Source organism: Syngnathus typhle, linkage group LG8, assembly GCF_033458585.1.
Source record: "Syngnathus typhle isolate RoL2023-S1 ecotype Sweden linkage group LG8, RoL_Styp_1.0, whole genome shotgun sequence".
NCBI classification, from domain to species: domain Eukaryota; kingdom Metazoa; phylum Chordata; class Actinopteri; order Syngnathiformes; family Syngnathidae; genus Syngnathus; species Syngnathus typhle.
In genome coordinates, this window is record NC_083745.1 from 7,110,136 (window position 1) to 7,125,673 (window position 15,538).

At 37.6% G+C, this 15,538-nt stretch overlaps 1 protein-coding gene across 1 annotated transcript in view; it reads left to right on the top strand.

Moving 5' to 3' along the window:
• eys (eyes shut homolog) overlaps window positions 1-15,538 on the top strand; it is a 96,066-nt gene that overhangs the window by 14,543 nt on the left and 65,985 nt on the right. The window contains 13 exon segments of the mRNA XM_061285634.1: window positions 27-280; window positions 1,782-1,886; window positions 4,811-4,933; window positions 6,544-6,657; window positions 7,657-7,779; window positions 8,132-8,245; window positions 8,419-8,652; window positions 8,941-9,063; window positions 9,153-9,266; window positions 10,904-11,017; window positions 11,852-11,965; window positions 13,013-13,210; window positions 14,786-14,907. Coding sequence (XP_061141618.1) covers window positions 27-280; window positions 1,782-1,886; window positions 4,811-4,933; window positions 6,544-6,657; window positions 7,657-7,779; window positions 8,132-8,245; window positions 8,419-8,652; window positions 8,941-9,063; window positions 9,153-9,266; window positions 10,904-11,017; window positions 11,852-11,965; window positions 13,013-13,210; window positions 14,786-14,907 — 1,852 coding nt within the window.

Consider the following 15,538-nt stretch of genomic DNA (forward strand, 5'->3'; position numbering starts at 1 on the left):
AATGAATTCTTCTCATCCGGTTCCAGCTGCCTTTGTCCTGTCGGATTCTCTGGCTCCTTCTGTGAAAAGGACATTGATTATTGTGAGGACCATAACTGCTCTGAACATGGGGTTTGCGTGGATCAGCAGTTAAATTTCACCTGCCGTTGTTCTCTCGGGTATGAAGGAGCTCTATGTGAAAAAGAAACTAATGAATGTGACACTATCCCCTGTGGAAACGGGGCCACGTGTGAGGATCTCTTCAGTGATTATCGATGCCACTGTTCCCCAGGGTTTGAGGGTAAGACATTTACTAGTAATTATTGGTTGAAGATTGTTGGAATTGGTTGGCCAGTTGGAATTTTATTGGATATAAAATGCATCACTTCAGTGTGTTTAACTATAAAGACTTTACTGTGTGATGTGTGGAACATTTTTTTAATGTGTCCCATTCATAATACTGAATGTAAATATGCCGTACATCACAACAGACATCTGTCACTTTACTGCTGTATATGTTGTACGTATGTTTAAAGTTTGGACATGTTTTTGCGTACTTCAGAATGTCTGTGTCTGAGAGGCGAATTACAGTACTGTGCATGTACATGTAAAATTACAAGATGCAAATGTCTCAATTGTGGGACTAATGAAGGTCATCATACAAATGTACTGGTTGGATTTCCATCAAGTTCACAATGCCATCAACTCATTGAATTTATAGATTGCATTAAAATATACATAATGTCATTTGTATTCCATCCATTCTCTACCACTTGGCTTGTTCAGGGTTACAGGATGCTAGAGCCACACAGAACCCGCACTACTGGCACAAAAGTCAAGGGAGTAAACTTTTACACCATTCGTGACTCCACAATTGATAAATAATGTAAACTCCCGGTTTTCACCTACTATTTGTCAATTGGATCAAAATTAAGCCCTCATCATTGAGCTTTCCTTTTCTTCATAGGATCTCCTCATGAATGTGGGAGGTGTGGAGTAAAGTGGAAGTATGCATTAGAAAGAGTGAATGGAGACGGTCACTAATCAGAGTTAGGGTCACAAACTGTGCAATGAATATTGTGCTTTTGAACCTGACCTGATTTACACTCAGCAGCTGCCTCAGTTCAGTGAATAACATGCAGGACAGGACAATGAGAAACAGCCCGACGAGCCCCCACCTGACCGTGCATGGGGCCATGATTGCCAAAATATAATTACCCTTGGTAGACAAGAAAAGCATAGCCTGAGGATGTGTCACTGACCTCCCCTTCTCAGGAGTCTGAAATATAAGCAGAGGCTAAAGTGAGAGGATCTTTCAATTTGGCAGTAATACCTTTATTTAATTCCCATCCCAAATCTCACCGGGAGGTGAGTAGTTTTGAAATTACCCACTTTACGCAAAGTCTGTGTATAAGATGTTGCATGCTGAATGAATATATTATAAAACATATTTCCAGCCAGTGGGAGATGAAGTTATTAGCCACTTGGTTCACAGGATGGAGCAGATAATCAATCATTTTGAAAAGAAATAACATCAGAATGCATGTGATGGTAATGTTATGGTTTAAATTTAAATTAATATTACTATATTACAGTTATACAACCCAATTTTGACTATAATTTCATGTGTTTACTATCATGGTTGCATGAAAGTATGTGCAAATAAATGCCATTTTTGTCTTTATAATGGCAGAATGTTAATGTTTGGTAAATGCTTACAATATTGAATAGCAGAGGCCTATGTGAGTTGAATCCTTTCAAGATTAGGTTTTAATTCCAATGTATCTATCTTTATCCCACAGGAAGGAGATGTGACGAGAATGTGAATGATTGCTGGTCACAGCCTTGTCTCAATGGTGGCTCATGTATGGATCTGATAAATGACTACATTTGTCATTGTCCTCTTGGTAAGTGCCAACTTGATGTGTATTGTTATTGATCGTGTTTACAAAAATACAATGGTGTTAATTGTGCCTCTACAGCATTGCCTGCCATAAATGAATGTTTTATGTTTGGGGGCTTTATTTCCCATCTGCACTCATTTCTTCAATGGTCATATAATTACCGTCAAATCGCAAGATGCATGTGTTTTGCAAAATTGCTTGATGTGGAAACTGTGAGTTATGTACACAGGGAAATCACGTGGACAACAAAATGAATATGAAATATGTTGCTGTGATTAAAAGGCATTGGCTGATTACAAAGATCAAGGTCACTGTCACTGTCAACGTGTGAATCACCTTCCTTCCTTCATAGCTTGAATGGTTAAATTAAGCTTGACAAAAAAATATACGTATATCTAAAACCACCCAGAACCGCATGTTGTACAAAATTGTTGGAAGAATTCATCCACATAGTTTTTGTTTGACAATATGAAGTCAGAATTAGTAGTTGTCCAAATTATTTAGTGTAAACCTTGTTTTTGTACTCATAAATATGAGCCAAACTCAAAGCGCTAACCTTTTTTCTGTGCATACAAAATGCCCATTTCTTGCAAATGTTATTCACATATCAATCGAAAGGCAAGACAAGGAAGCTTTATTTATTTGACACATTTCATACACAAGGGGAACTCCATGTGCGTCAGTCACACAAGCAAAGTAACAAAGAATTTACAAACAGAAGCATTAAAAATAAATTCATTTAAAAAAAATGGTTTCTGAAATGATAATCGAAGGTACAGATGTATTATTGTGGCAAGAGAAATGCTGACTAACAGATTTTAGGAAAAAAACGTTTTAAAACCATATTTGGAGATCGATCGTGTGAATAATTCCTCTTCTGTAACTTCAAATGTAAGCTTTCCTGCATCTGTTTTTTTTCAACACTTAGCAATCACACCTTGCTTTAAAACATGATTACTATGTGTAGGCTAATATCTTTCATAACAAGTGTTCTAGAAAGTGTCTGTAATCAGCCCATAGCAGAAGGCTGTTTTGCATTCTTCGGTAAGCAGCTAATTTGACGACTCCTTCTGGCAATAAAATATTTAATCACTACTTGATTGCACAAGTCACATTGCTGCTTCCAGCGCTTTTTGGCATTTTGAGTCCAATGTCACGTTCAGTCATAATCAGTAAAAGTCAAAATATCACAACATAAACCACCTCCCGACATGTTGGACACATTTAATGTTTATATGTACGTATGATTTCTTTATCAATGTGATGTTCTTACTGGGTTGTTGTCATTTGTTCCCGTAAATACATGTTACTGGACGGTAAATGCATAACCAGCTTGAACCCTATATGGTGCCTTTTACGCCGCGTGTTTATGACATTAGAGATAGAACAAATCCATCACTGTGTATTTTCTGCTCCTACTAATTTCCTGCATTTTCCCAGAAATTAAATTTAGACAGAAAACAGACCACCAATGTGTGAGTAAAGCTTCCATTACTGGTTTATTACATGGACAGATTTATAGACAGGTGTTTTTAATGTGCTTATCTTTTCTTAGAAACCCAATTAAGGACGAAGAGTGGTGTTGGGTTCTGTCCGGCCTGTTTGTGTCTTTTCAGACCGTGTGGTCATTGTTTCCTGAGTGGTTTCAGTACATGAAGTAAAATAACTGATGCATGAATTTCTTCCGTTTATTGTTTAGTACTTTTACTGTTGAGCAAAAATATTTAAATGCATGCTTAAAATAAACTCATAAATTCATATTACCACCATTAATTTAATTCTGTGCTAGCTAAGGTAGATCCTCTTGCTCTAAATTTAGTCTGTTGCCCATCCAAAAAAGTATTTGTATTTCAAATTGCTAAGACTCTTGTTCATAAAATGCACCCCAAACACCCAAGATTGAGTAAAAGGATCTTGATTTATTGCTTTCACATTCAATATATTTGATGCTAACACACAGGGAGATAAACAAGTCCAAAATCTCTTTAAGTGGAGGCAATAAATAACAACAGTAGCCTCAGTGGTAACATGGAGACTGATATACAGCCATCAATGTTAATCTTCCCTACCAGCAGATGTATAGTGAGCCCCATGGATGGTATTAAAATAGCTATTAAAATATGCTGACTTGAAGCAAGAGCGACACTAAAGATGGAGTCTCAGTGCATGTTGACCTTTAATGGACGCAACACAATGACAGCATGTCGTTTTTGTCAGGTTTAAATTTTGAGAGAGAAATTGATCGAATTGGGTGCCTACAATCGAGTTGAACTGCTTGTCAGAATGAACAGCGTGTTCCATTTGATGATCGTGACACTGGAAATGTGACATTCCTTCATGCAACATTACCTGCTTAGTGAATTTCATGCACAATTGGTTATTAATCATTTGAGAAACACTGTTGGGGGCAATAGTTGGCCATTACCTCGTCCGTTAATATATAATGTCGGGAATAAGGCTGGATAGAAGGTCAAATTATTTTGTTACAGACACCTACACAAACATGCATAGTGATTATAATGTCAGAAAAGTGAACAATCTGTTCTTTGTATATATAGAGATACAAATTTATTTGGTCAAATCATTATCTCAGATTTTGTTGTTTGGAATTTAAGAAGTTTAGTGACTTTGTCTGAAACGGATAGATATTTGCTTTGGTTTCTATCAGTAGCATGCAGATGTCCATTTGGTGCCATAGATGAATGTGATCTCGATCAGTGTGGGGAGTTGGGTCACTGTCAATGAGGCGCTCAATTAACATACTGCATACACAGCAGCGAGATTGCAAAGGAAGAATCAATAATGCATGAATGTGCTAAAAGGTGTCTTTACCTTATAAAACACAGTGCCACAAACACATTGATGTGTTGCACAGTTTTTTTCCCGTGTGCTTTGAATTTTAATTGTCAATGCTATTGTCATTGCAGGGTTCAAGGGCAAAGACTGCTCCATAGACATTGACCTCTGCTCATTTGGGATGTGCAGTGAACATACAGTATTATGCACAGAAACAAAGAATGGGCAAAATGTGTCCTGCTTATGTGAAAGAGGTAAAGATCTTGGATTGAAATGATGCACTATGAATATTCGTGAAAAAAAGGTGTTATTAGGGAAATAGTAATTTTGGACTAGAAAATTTCATTTCATTGTAGGATGTTTTCAAATTTGCATTGATCATTTTTTGTTATTGTTGTACAAACATTACATGCAAATTACCACTGTTATTGTTTTATGGCTAAGTTCTCATGCCACCTGAAAATTGATTTTGTTTTTGCCTGATGAAGAAAAATGTGTTATTTTACTCTTTCTCAACACGTGCATGTTCGGTGATCCAGCTGTATAGTTAATCGGAATACTCTTCATTTTGATGAAGTCAAAAAGTCTTCAGGCACAAAATTTCCTGAGCAATGCGCTCGAACCTGACGGAACAGCCAAGCAATGTGCAGGGTTCAGCATCAAGGTTTCATGATTTGTTGCGATTCGAAATTTTAATTGCCAATGAAATAGACTTGCAACGCTGCAGTGCCGCGTTGTATAATTTCAGTGCCAATTAGCGCAAATTAATGCTTATAGTGTTTCTGTGTGCAGATGGTAAGACAGAAAACCATTAACATACAGTGCATACATCCCTATTTATTCAAAGCTAGGAATGAAGTATGTTGCCTATCAAAAGCTCATATTTGAGCCTTTTCTATTTGGTAGACGTTAATGCAACCAAATCAATAACTGAGCGACTTCATTACTTCTGTTTCACGTATGCTGGGCATATGTCAAAATGAAGGAGTGTGAGTGATTTCCTATGTAAATGAAAGCAACTTGCCGTGAGCTGCTGTCCCACATTTCTTCTCAAGGGCACATTCTAAAATCTTGCCTTGCCTCAGATGTTTCAAGTGGGCGAGCTTGGCATCCGTATTATCTGCTGCTTGCCATCTTAATTTGTTGCAAAAAGTGTTGCTCGTATCCTCCGCTATAGACTCTTATGGTTTTGACTCACGCTTTTAGACTAAATAACGTTGATGCTAGGGATGTTAAAAGAGGAATGAAATGAATGTTGTAACGGTGTCAGCATCAGCCTGAAACATTTGAGGCTCTTGAATAACATTGCCAAATGAAGAGGTTGAACATTGTGAACACATTGCGCCATAGTATAGTTGTTTTCTTTTCACATAGCAATGATAAATCACACAGAGAAAAACCTTAGTATAGAATTATGACTAAGACCACTGAGTAAATGCAAACTGGCATGCGTTCTCTCTCCTGGGAGATTTGTTTGCACACACATACACACACACACTTGCCAAACTCTGACATGCTTCTCTTCTCTTTGGCTGCATATAGTACTTATGTGTGTGTGCGCTTCTAAGAGTTTATATACATGCTGTCATGGATACTATTTGTTTAATATGGTTCCCCTTCTGAATAGACCGACTTTGATCTTCAAATGACTGGATCAGCCTCATTTAGGACGAGAAATAACTTGCACTTATTTGACATGATTTAATAAACCAGTGACCCGGATGCGTGCAGACGTGTGTGCGCATGGCAATCTTTTGGAATCAAATTCATGACTTAAAAGTCAAACAAACATGTTTTTTTTGGATTATCAGTGAAATAGGATTCCAATAACCTTTTTGTTGTTGTTGTTGTTGACACGTTGCAGGGTTTGGAGGGTCACTGTGTGAAGTCGATCTCAACGAGTGCGAGTCAAAGCCATGCCAAAATAATGGCGTTTGTGTGGATGGCGCCAACCAGTATCACTGCTTCTGCTTAGAGGGTAACATGCGAGTCGAGAAATACTATTGTAGATGACCCCAATGTACCACTGCAGACATCCTCGAATAGTTTATAAAATCTACACTGCTTACAATATAACAATATAACGTAAATACTGCATACAGGAAGCTCATTTAACTCGGCATAAGTGTTTTAAAATGATTTCCATGAAAATAAACATACACATTATAAACCCCAAATTTACAGAAGGAAACCAGATCTTAATTTATTCCCAAAAACAATTCTATTAATTGTTTTCACTTACATGTTTTGCATTTTGTTCAGGTCTGGTATGCAATTGACTACCTGCAACGTTAACAAACATTTGGTTTACGATTCATTAATCATCTCATCATATTCACTCATTCATTTCAAAATTGCCACTTGCACCATTACGGATAGCGTTATAAATCTCGGGTATTTTCTCAATCATTTCCAGTCCAGATGGTCTAATCTTAGAGTCATAGTTCTGATTAAACCTCCATTGCAGGTTGAGCATGTTATGCATTTTTAATGAAGTCAGGATAATTGTCAAATTTTACGACTCGTAGAGAGGTGAAAATTCGTTCCATGGTCAGTTTGAGAAACGATGAAATGATGAGTATTTGACCTGCACCAATAGTGCTGATGGCCCAGCATTCGTCATGGCCCTCCTGTAGTTGCTGTGTGTGACAGTGCTAATGATAGTCATTTGGTAGCGTGACCATGCACTCCCGTATATATATATATATGAGGGGGATAATATCTCAGAATTGGCAGCACTCTTTTTCGCATCATGCCATTAGCCATTCAGTTAAAAAATGTGAAATCTGCAGAAATATTAATCATGTAGATCCATGCATAAAACAACTATCACATATGTATTTGTGTCAGTCATAAAGTAGCAATAAATATCATGCTATTTATATATATGTGTGTACACGTTTCTTAAAAGAGTGGTATTTAGTGACATTTACAGACAGTCTTTTATATGATTTTTGTCTCTTTCTCTTCATTCCAGGGTTCAAGGGGTCGAACTGCGAAATCAATCATGATGAATGTGTCCATGGGTCCTGCGCTAATAATTCCACTTGTATTGACTTGGTTGCAGACTATGAGTGCCTTTGTCCATTAGGCTTTGCCGGTGAGTTATCTTTGTCATCTTTTCAATCATTTAGGAATTCATGAATACGATGACTGCAAAACTCCCAATCATCAGGGTGGTTGCATTATAATGCACAGAAAAATCCTTACATTATTGAATACTCTAGCACTGATGGCTTCTTGTTTGATATTTACCCTACCATAATTTATTGATTATGGTAGGTCTGGTTTGGATGAATACAATAAAGTACATACAACAAAGTATTTAATATTGTATCATGGTCCAAAAAAGACAACGTGTGCATAATCTATCATCTTTAATTGTACTCATAGTGACATACTTTAAGGTGACTTTATTGGCATTGTTTAGACTAATATTGAATTCTTTTTAGGTAAAAATTGCTCAGTTGCTCTTTTAGAATGTACGGATGATGTTGACTACTGCAAAAATGGAGGAACCTGTTTCCACGACAGAACTGGGGAATTACAATGCATTTGCCCACCAGGTATTTAAAATAGTATACTCAAAGGTATTTTTTGTTAAATGAACTGAGGATAATTTTACCATAATGGAATGCACATATATCATACATTCATATATCTGCTCTTAGTATTGCATATCTAACCTTAGCATGCATAAAAAAATAATCATACTTTTGCTGCATTTTCCACCTACCAGGACACCATGGCAGTGACTGCTCCTCATCTGTAAACCAATGTGTGTCCAATCCCTGTGACCCTGATGGAACTCTCCGCTGTGAAGGTCTTGCAAATACCTACACCTGTGTTTGTCAACATGGCTTCAGCGGACCACGCTGCGAAACAGCTATCAACCACTGTGTTGATGGCCTGTGTCAATACGGATCAACGTGCTTGGACCTTTGGAGAGGCTTCAAGTGTGATTGTTTACCAGGTAGCTCCAGTATCCAGCAGGAACTTGCTTTCAATTCAACCTTCACTGTGATCAGAGCAGACTCCCGGGGGTTCATTATTTCACCGGATGTGTAATTCTATTAATGAGCAACAACACAAAACATATTTTTGACAAGTATATGAGTGTCATTTATTAGGAGTGCTTATTACACTATATATGTAAAACGTACAATATCTCAAGGTACATAGTGAGTTCTACATCTGTTTCTCAGAGAGTACACCGTTTTCTCAAATTGAGATTTCCAGACACTTTTTCCTCTCTCTGCAGGTTTGACCGGTCGTTATTGTGAGCTGAACATGAATGATTGTGAGGGACAGCCATGTGGTGCCTTGGGTATTTGTAAAGACAATCTCGGTGGCTACTCTTGTTTCTGTGCACCGGGGTTTATTGGTATGTAAAGCTATTCTTTGTCACTTTGTCTGACATTTCTTGATTGACTGCAGCAATTTGTCCACGTTGTTCCCTTTTATGTTTCATAGGCAATAACTGTGAGATAGAAGTAAATGAATGCCTCAGCCAGCCTTGTAGAAATGGTGGTTCCTGCGTTGATGGTGTCGCATCTTTCAGCTGCCTGTGCCCTCTTGGTTTCAGAGGTAGCGCCATTTGGAATTTTCTCGAGGCGGGGTGATGTGATCTTTGTGTGTGTCATTATTCTTATTATTATCGTGAGGATAAGAAATTTGTAAAATAGATTATTATTATTGCCATGACTATTATCATTAATATTATGGTTGTAATAGAATTTGTGAAAAGCATTTCTTTTACATTTTTGATTCACACTTGTTGATACTTTTACAAAGCTTTTGCAGCATTTAAGTATACATTACAGAAAAAAATACAAGTGCAATAACAGAATGCACTGGGTCTCCAGATGATAGTTTAAACATTGCTCTTTATTAACTTATTCACTACCAACCGTTGTTTAAACACAACGCAACACAAAGTCGTATTGAATTTTTAAAGTTTGTTTCCAGCTTTCTCCATTCTTCAGGAATAAGTTTCAGCAAAAAGGAAGATTCCTGAGCAAAAAAAACCCGAAAGACCCTTGACACTATATGCCGATTCCCAGTCCTGATAAAAATGTGTGGGTTGTATCGGGAAGTGAATCGCAAGTGACTCACTGTAGTGACTCTGAAATAGACAAACAGAAAGTCACTTTTTTCTGTTTATAGCATTTCAAAAATGAATCTATTGGATGTCTACTCTGAAAGCATTATGGAAAAAATGCGTCTTATTTTGCAAATACCATGCTATTTTGTTTCATAAAAAGGGGCCATATGAGTGAATGTCAAGGTGGCTCGAAGGTCACGTCAGTCGTGGTATACCCTCACAGTAAATTCGGCAATACCTGATTCCATTAGTATTCAATCTAAGTTTGACAAGTTGACCTACACAAACTGTTAAAAAGGTTCTCTATTAAATCACCTGTAAATTAACCAGTAAATTTAATTGCCGCCTGATGATGCCAGCGTAGGAAAGTCACAGCGCACTAATTGTCCTTATGGTTTCACATTTCATGCAACTGAAGTCTGCAGTGAGATTTCCTGCTGGACCAAAATGAGTCGATCAACCATTTAAATGATGGCGTACTCCCTGTCGCTAATGGGCCACATAATCTCTTAATGGGATGAAGAAGAGCTAGGTCACTTAGTGGGCTTTTGGACAAGAAGTGTTTTGACATGTAAACTATGAAGTTGTAATTCCTTATTGGTTGTTAAGACTGGCATGCCATCATTCTGCTCAATGTGACCTTAAGACAGTGCCACAATCATAAAACTAAGTCAATGTTTGACGAGTCGTGAATAGGATGAGTCAACAAATATTTTTTGTATTGACCACAACTTTTTACATGCATCACATCAGCAGACATGGATATGGAAGTTGATACCAAGAGAGCAGGAGGTTTATGGGGTTTTGTGTGTGCCCAAATTATTTTAAAACATTTAGTGATTTCGACATCTAATGACTTTGGCAATTGTCACAATTTTTCATTTATTTCACAAAAACGTCTTGAGGAAATAATCAGTATAATCTATTACTTGAAACCAATTACTGTGAAGAGGGGGATTCAAGGTTCAACCAGCCTTCACATTTAATATTCTACGCTGCATTCAAGAGCTTAGCTATGCTTAACGCCAACTTACATTCATCAGAGATGAAGGACAGTGAAAACGAGTATGGATCTTAAAAAGAGACCCCTTTTCAATTCTCATAAATGTTCTTCTGTCAGGCAGCTACTGTGAAGTCAGTGTAGATGAGTGTGCATCGTCTCCCTGCCTGAACAACGCCACTTGTGTTAACCGCATGCATGCCTATGGATGCGTGTGTGGATCTGGCTTTACAGGTTAGTAAATGCAGTTGTTTTTTTGACAGGGAATTCTTCTTCAAGATAAACACTTATTCTATACTTAACAAATGAAATTAATTTAGCACTCATCAATCTTGAAGCAGAATAAACATCAAGCAAGCAAGCAAAGTTGGTGAGTACTTATTTTCCAACATGCGGTGCTGTGACCCTCTGCGAAAAAGAACAGAAATGAATAACGAATCACTGAAATAGTTTTTATTGTGAAAAGTCAAACACAGCATCTGTATTTGAACTCTTTTCCACTAATAAATCCCACAGAGGATGATTTACTGTTCACTTTGAACAATGGAATATTGGGATCAAAGCCAAGTTGGGAATAATAGCTGCAACACAATTTGTTGAGAAGAACTTTTCATTTAGGAATAGTTAAGTTATATGTTGAAATGCTTGTTTTTACTGTGTTTATTTGTTAGTTCATACCCTACCATGCTGGAGAATTTTGTAGAAACTCTGTGAGCTATTATTAATGTATTATTAATGGTTGACTTCCATCTTATTCAACATAAACACAGTGTTGTTTTTTTGTGGAAATCAATGTCAATCTTGTAAACAATACAAGCTTACATAATGAATAACAGCAATTAAGCCTAAACTGCTGCATGCTGTGCTTTCTTGTTCGGGTTGGCTCGTATTCACTATGACACAATGGATTCGTCCATGTCTCTATCAAACAGTTTCTAGTTATAATTATTATAATAATTACATATACTATATAATCAATAGGTTTGATTTATTCATCACCTAGCATTGCATTTTTCAAACTTATGTACAGTATATATGTGATTTTTTTATTATTATTTTTTTTTGAAGGGACACTTTGTGAACTTCACATTGATGAGTGTATTTCATCACCCTGTAAGAATGGAGCCACATGCATTGACCAGCCTGGTAATTACTTCTGCCAGTGTCTGTCTCCTTTTAAAGGTAATGAACACTAGGGAAATGGGAACCCCCCAAAAAAAAAAAACTTATTAAATTCACATTCTATCATTTATCATTTTTCACCTGTGTGACCTCGCTTCATATCATACACAATCCACAAAATGCATACATCTTTATTTCTTAATAGACGTCAAAGCATAAACACATGATTTATGGCGTCTTACATTTGCTCATCAACTAAATGTGATGTTCAAGTGTCATTGTATAGTGATATGATTGCATAAACAATGCTGGTGCTTTAGGCTAATGTATGATGATAAAAGTAGGTCAAGCATTAAATAGATTACAAAGAGCAATGAGGCTAAACCGTTACTACAAAATCAGTGATACTCAGCATTATTGCAACAGTTAGTTCTGTTTTATTTTGTTATTTGCGGGAGCAATGGTAAAAGATAAATCAATGTCTTAGTTTCCCCTATGTTGTTAATTACCTACCAAAGGTCAAACTGACTGTTTTGGTCCTAAATATTAGATTAAATTATACATATGGTGACAGCTGTATTGACTGCTTGATGATTTTCATCTAAGAATCCATCCATCTCTCTTCTGAACCGCTTCTTCATCAAATCAAATTATCACCACAATTGGTCCTACTCTTGGGTCATATTAAAATTCCTTATCTTCATTAAAAAATTTAACATTAGTTACTTACGGTTAAGGTACTATAATTAAAGGAGGGCATTTCATTAATGCACATTAATATCCTGGAATCTAATTCCAACCACATCTCTTCCTTTACTGCCTCATGAATCTTTAATGGTTTCCATTTGACAATCAACTGAGCAAGGAAACACAAACAAAAAGCAACATTATTCAGAGATGTGGGTGAATTTAAATACTTGGAAAAAGTAGATTACCGCAGTTTTAGTGGAATGGTGACAGACCTTTGGTCATTCTGTGTCTTCAGCCATTTACATTCTCTGAAGGCACTTGAGTTCAAGGGATCAGACAATATGGGTTGATTCCTTTCAATCCCCAGTCCTGCTATTTGATTCAAGAAGGTTGGATGCTCCTGTGTATTCACCCTAGGTCCAAATTGTGACTTGTTACCCTGTGAGGCCAGCAATCCCTGTGAGAATGGAGCCTTGTGTGTGGAAGAGTTGGATGAGGACCATTACCCTTTGGGCTTCCGGTGCCGCTGTCGCAGAGGATTCACGGGCCCTCGCTGTGAAATCAACGTGGATGAGTGCAGCTCAAGCCCCTGTGTCAATGGATTTTGCTATGATGGTAAAAAAAAAAAAAACATGTTAATTAACATACAGTGTGTGACATTTTACGGTTGTGTCACCGAAGCTAGTAAGGATGTAATGGCAATGGGATGATGCCATCTGATAGAATAATCTAGGACACTTTGCAAGGCTTATTTGCTTCTCATAAAATGAAATCAGTGTTGCTTGAATTTGTATAATTGAGTATAAATGTTGAGCAATTTAGAGTATGTAATCAAAGATGTCACCTTATCTATGACTTCATGCTTAGCCCTAGGATGTACATGTCAAATGTACATCACAACGATTTATTGCAGCAGGGAAGCAATTTTGGAGCACGTGAAGCAATTGTGGACTTTTATTTGTACACTTCTACAGAGATCCAACTTGAGACTTTCTCAAATAATTGCATTTCCAATTCAGATTTTCTGACTGGATTTTCTATTTAATACAGTGCTTGAAGTGATTGAGTAAGGTTTAAGGAATATAGGAAGTTATCAGGAAATTACACATCCATCAACCTTTAAACAAGATCTAGTGGTCCCTGATGAATTCCCACCTATTGTGATAAACGTGTTTAACAAGAAATTAGTGTGCTGTAATCATTTTATTATGGGCAGCAAGGTGGGATCACACAGTCAAGAGTTCTGGGTATGAAGCCTGTGATGCGGTGACGCACTTCATTGTGTTGCTGTACGCATCAGCCAGATGTCTGGACTAATCTTGATTGCGGTCAGCCAGTTCACTGCAGGTCAGTTACTCTGAGCCTCGTGGACCCACTGGCCCGGCGCTCAACACAAGCCAACCCCATCCCTGGAGAGTGCAACGCAGAGCCACATTGGCTGAGATGAGTAATGCCGCTGCCACCCAAGACCAAAAGCATTTAATGAGAGTAATAGTGGCTACGCACACCAAGACAGAGTGACAGCATAGATTACGTGGTAAATCTTTGGGATAATGAAGAATCCTGGGACCCCGACTGGGGAAGTAATAAATTCACTTGTGAAAGAAGCGCAATTACCTCTGTCACCGGCTAACTGTGCATCAATGTTGGGTCGCAGAGACAGAGTGATGCATCCCTTGTCATTAGTGAGTAAAGAGGTGGAAACACATTCTAAACTATGGAATATTTCGCAAAGTGGTGTAAGAAATTGGCATATTTTGTAAAGTGAAAAAAAATGGTTCTCCTCTTTTGCTTGGCTTCACCTGAACTGGGAACTCTGATAGTGAGAAAACAAATGACAAGCCTTCAGGACATTTATTGAACAAAAGGAGGTATAAGTGAAAAGAGGGATAAGGGTAAAAAAAAAAAGGCCAGTGGCCAGACAGATTAATTTAAAGATGCTTACCGTGTCGGACCCTGTCAGACTGATACATTGATTGCTGATGTGTCATCGTAGATCTAGCAAGCTGCACTGGTAGGACGGACAATCCATTCATTTTAACAGTTGTCATTAAAAGAATGGCTCCACACTGAGAAATTGTTGTTGATGTTAACAATTAGCTGCATAGAAATGGAGTGCTACCTGCTGAGAGCGGTGACTAGTGATTGATGATGCAAGGAGATGTAAGTAAACTGCTGATTTTGTTTCAGTTGTAGATGGATTTTATTGCCTTTGCAGTCCTGGCTATGCCGGCCTGCAATGTGAGAAAGACATTGACGACTGCGTTAACAATCTGTGCAGCGGCAATTCAATATGTAAAGATCTCCATCTGGTAAGTCGACACATTTTTTTTTCTTTTCTATATGCCAGTTTAATGGAGTGATGCAATGGACTTTGAAAGGGCCTTAAAATGGAAATGTGTCCTATTAATCACTGCAGTTGGTAATCGCCATTGCATATGGACTCAAGTGGTTCACATAAGGTATCACTGATTGCCTGATGACCATTATGCTTTTACTGAATAGTGGCATGTGTGTAGTAGTAAAATATACTCAGCTGTCTGATATCATTATTAGTTTCGTATCTGAAGGGAGAGAAAATGTAGTCCATGTGTCAGGACCATCAGCATTTTGTAGTCGGTACTGACAGACTGTCTTGGTCTTATTGAGGGATTTATTCACCATCTGAGTGAATCAATTTGCAACCTAAGAGCACCATAGGAATATGAGATGGGCCAAGCAAGCAAGTGGTGAATCATACATTTCCTTTACAAGGCAAAATGACCTAACAAACTGTCAATAGCACCTCCTTCTCATTCAATGGCTTTAGCTACAAATACGAAACTGGGAGCTGTTTAAAGCTTCGAAGCTTTAATTAATAGATTGTTTCATTACATCTGCCATTTTGACAAAACAGGTTAGGACTGATAAACAAGGAATGAATTTCATGTCGATGATTAAAAT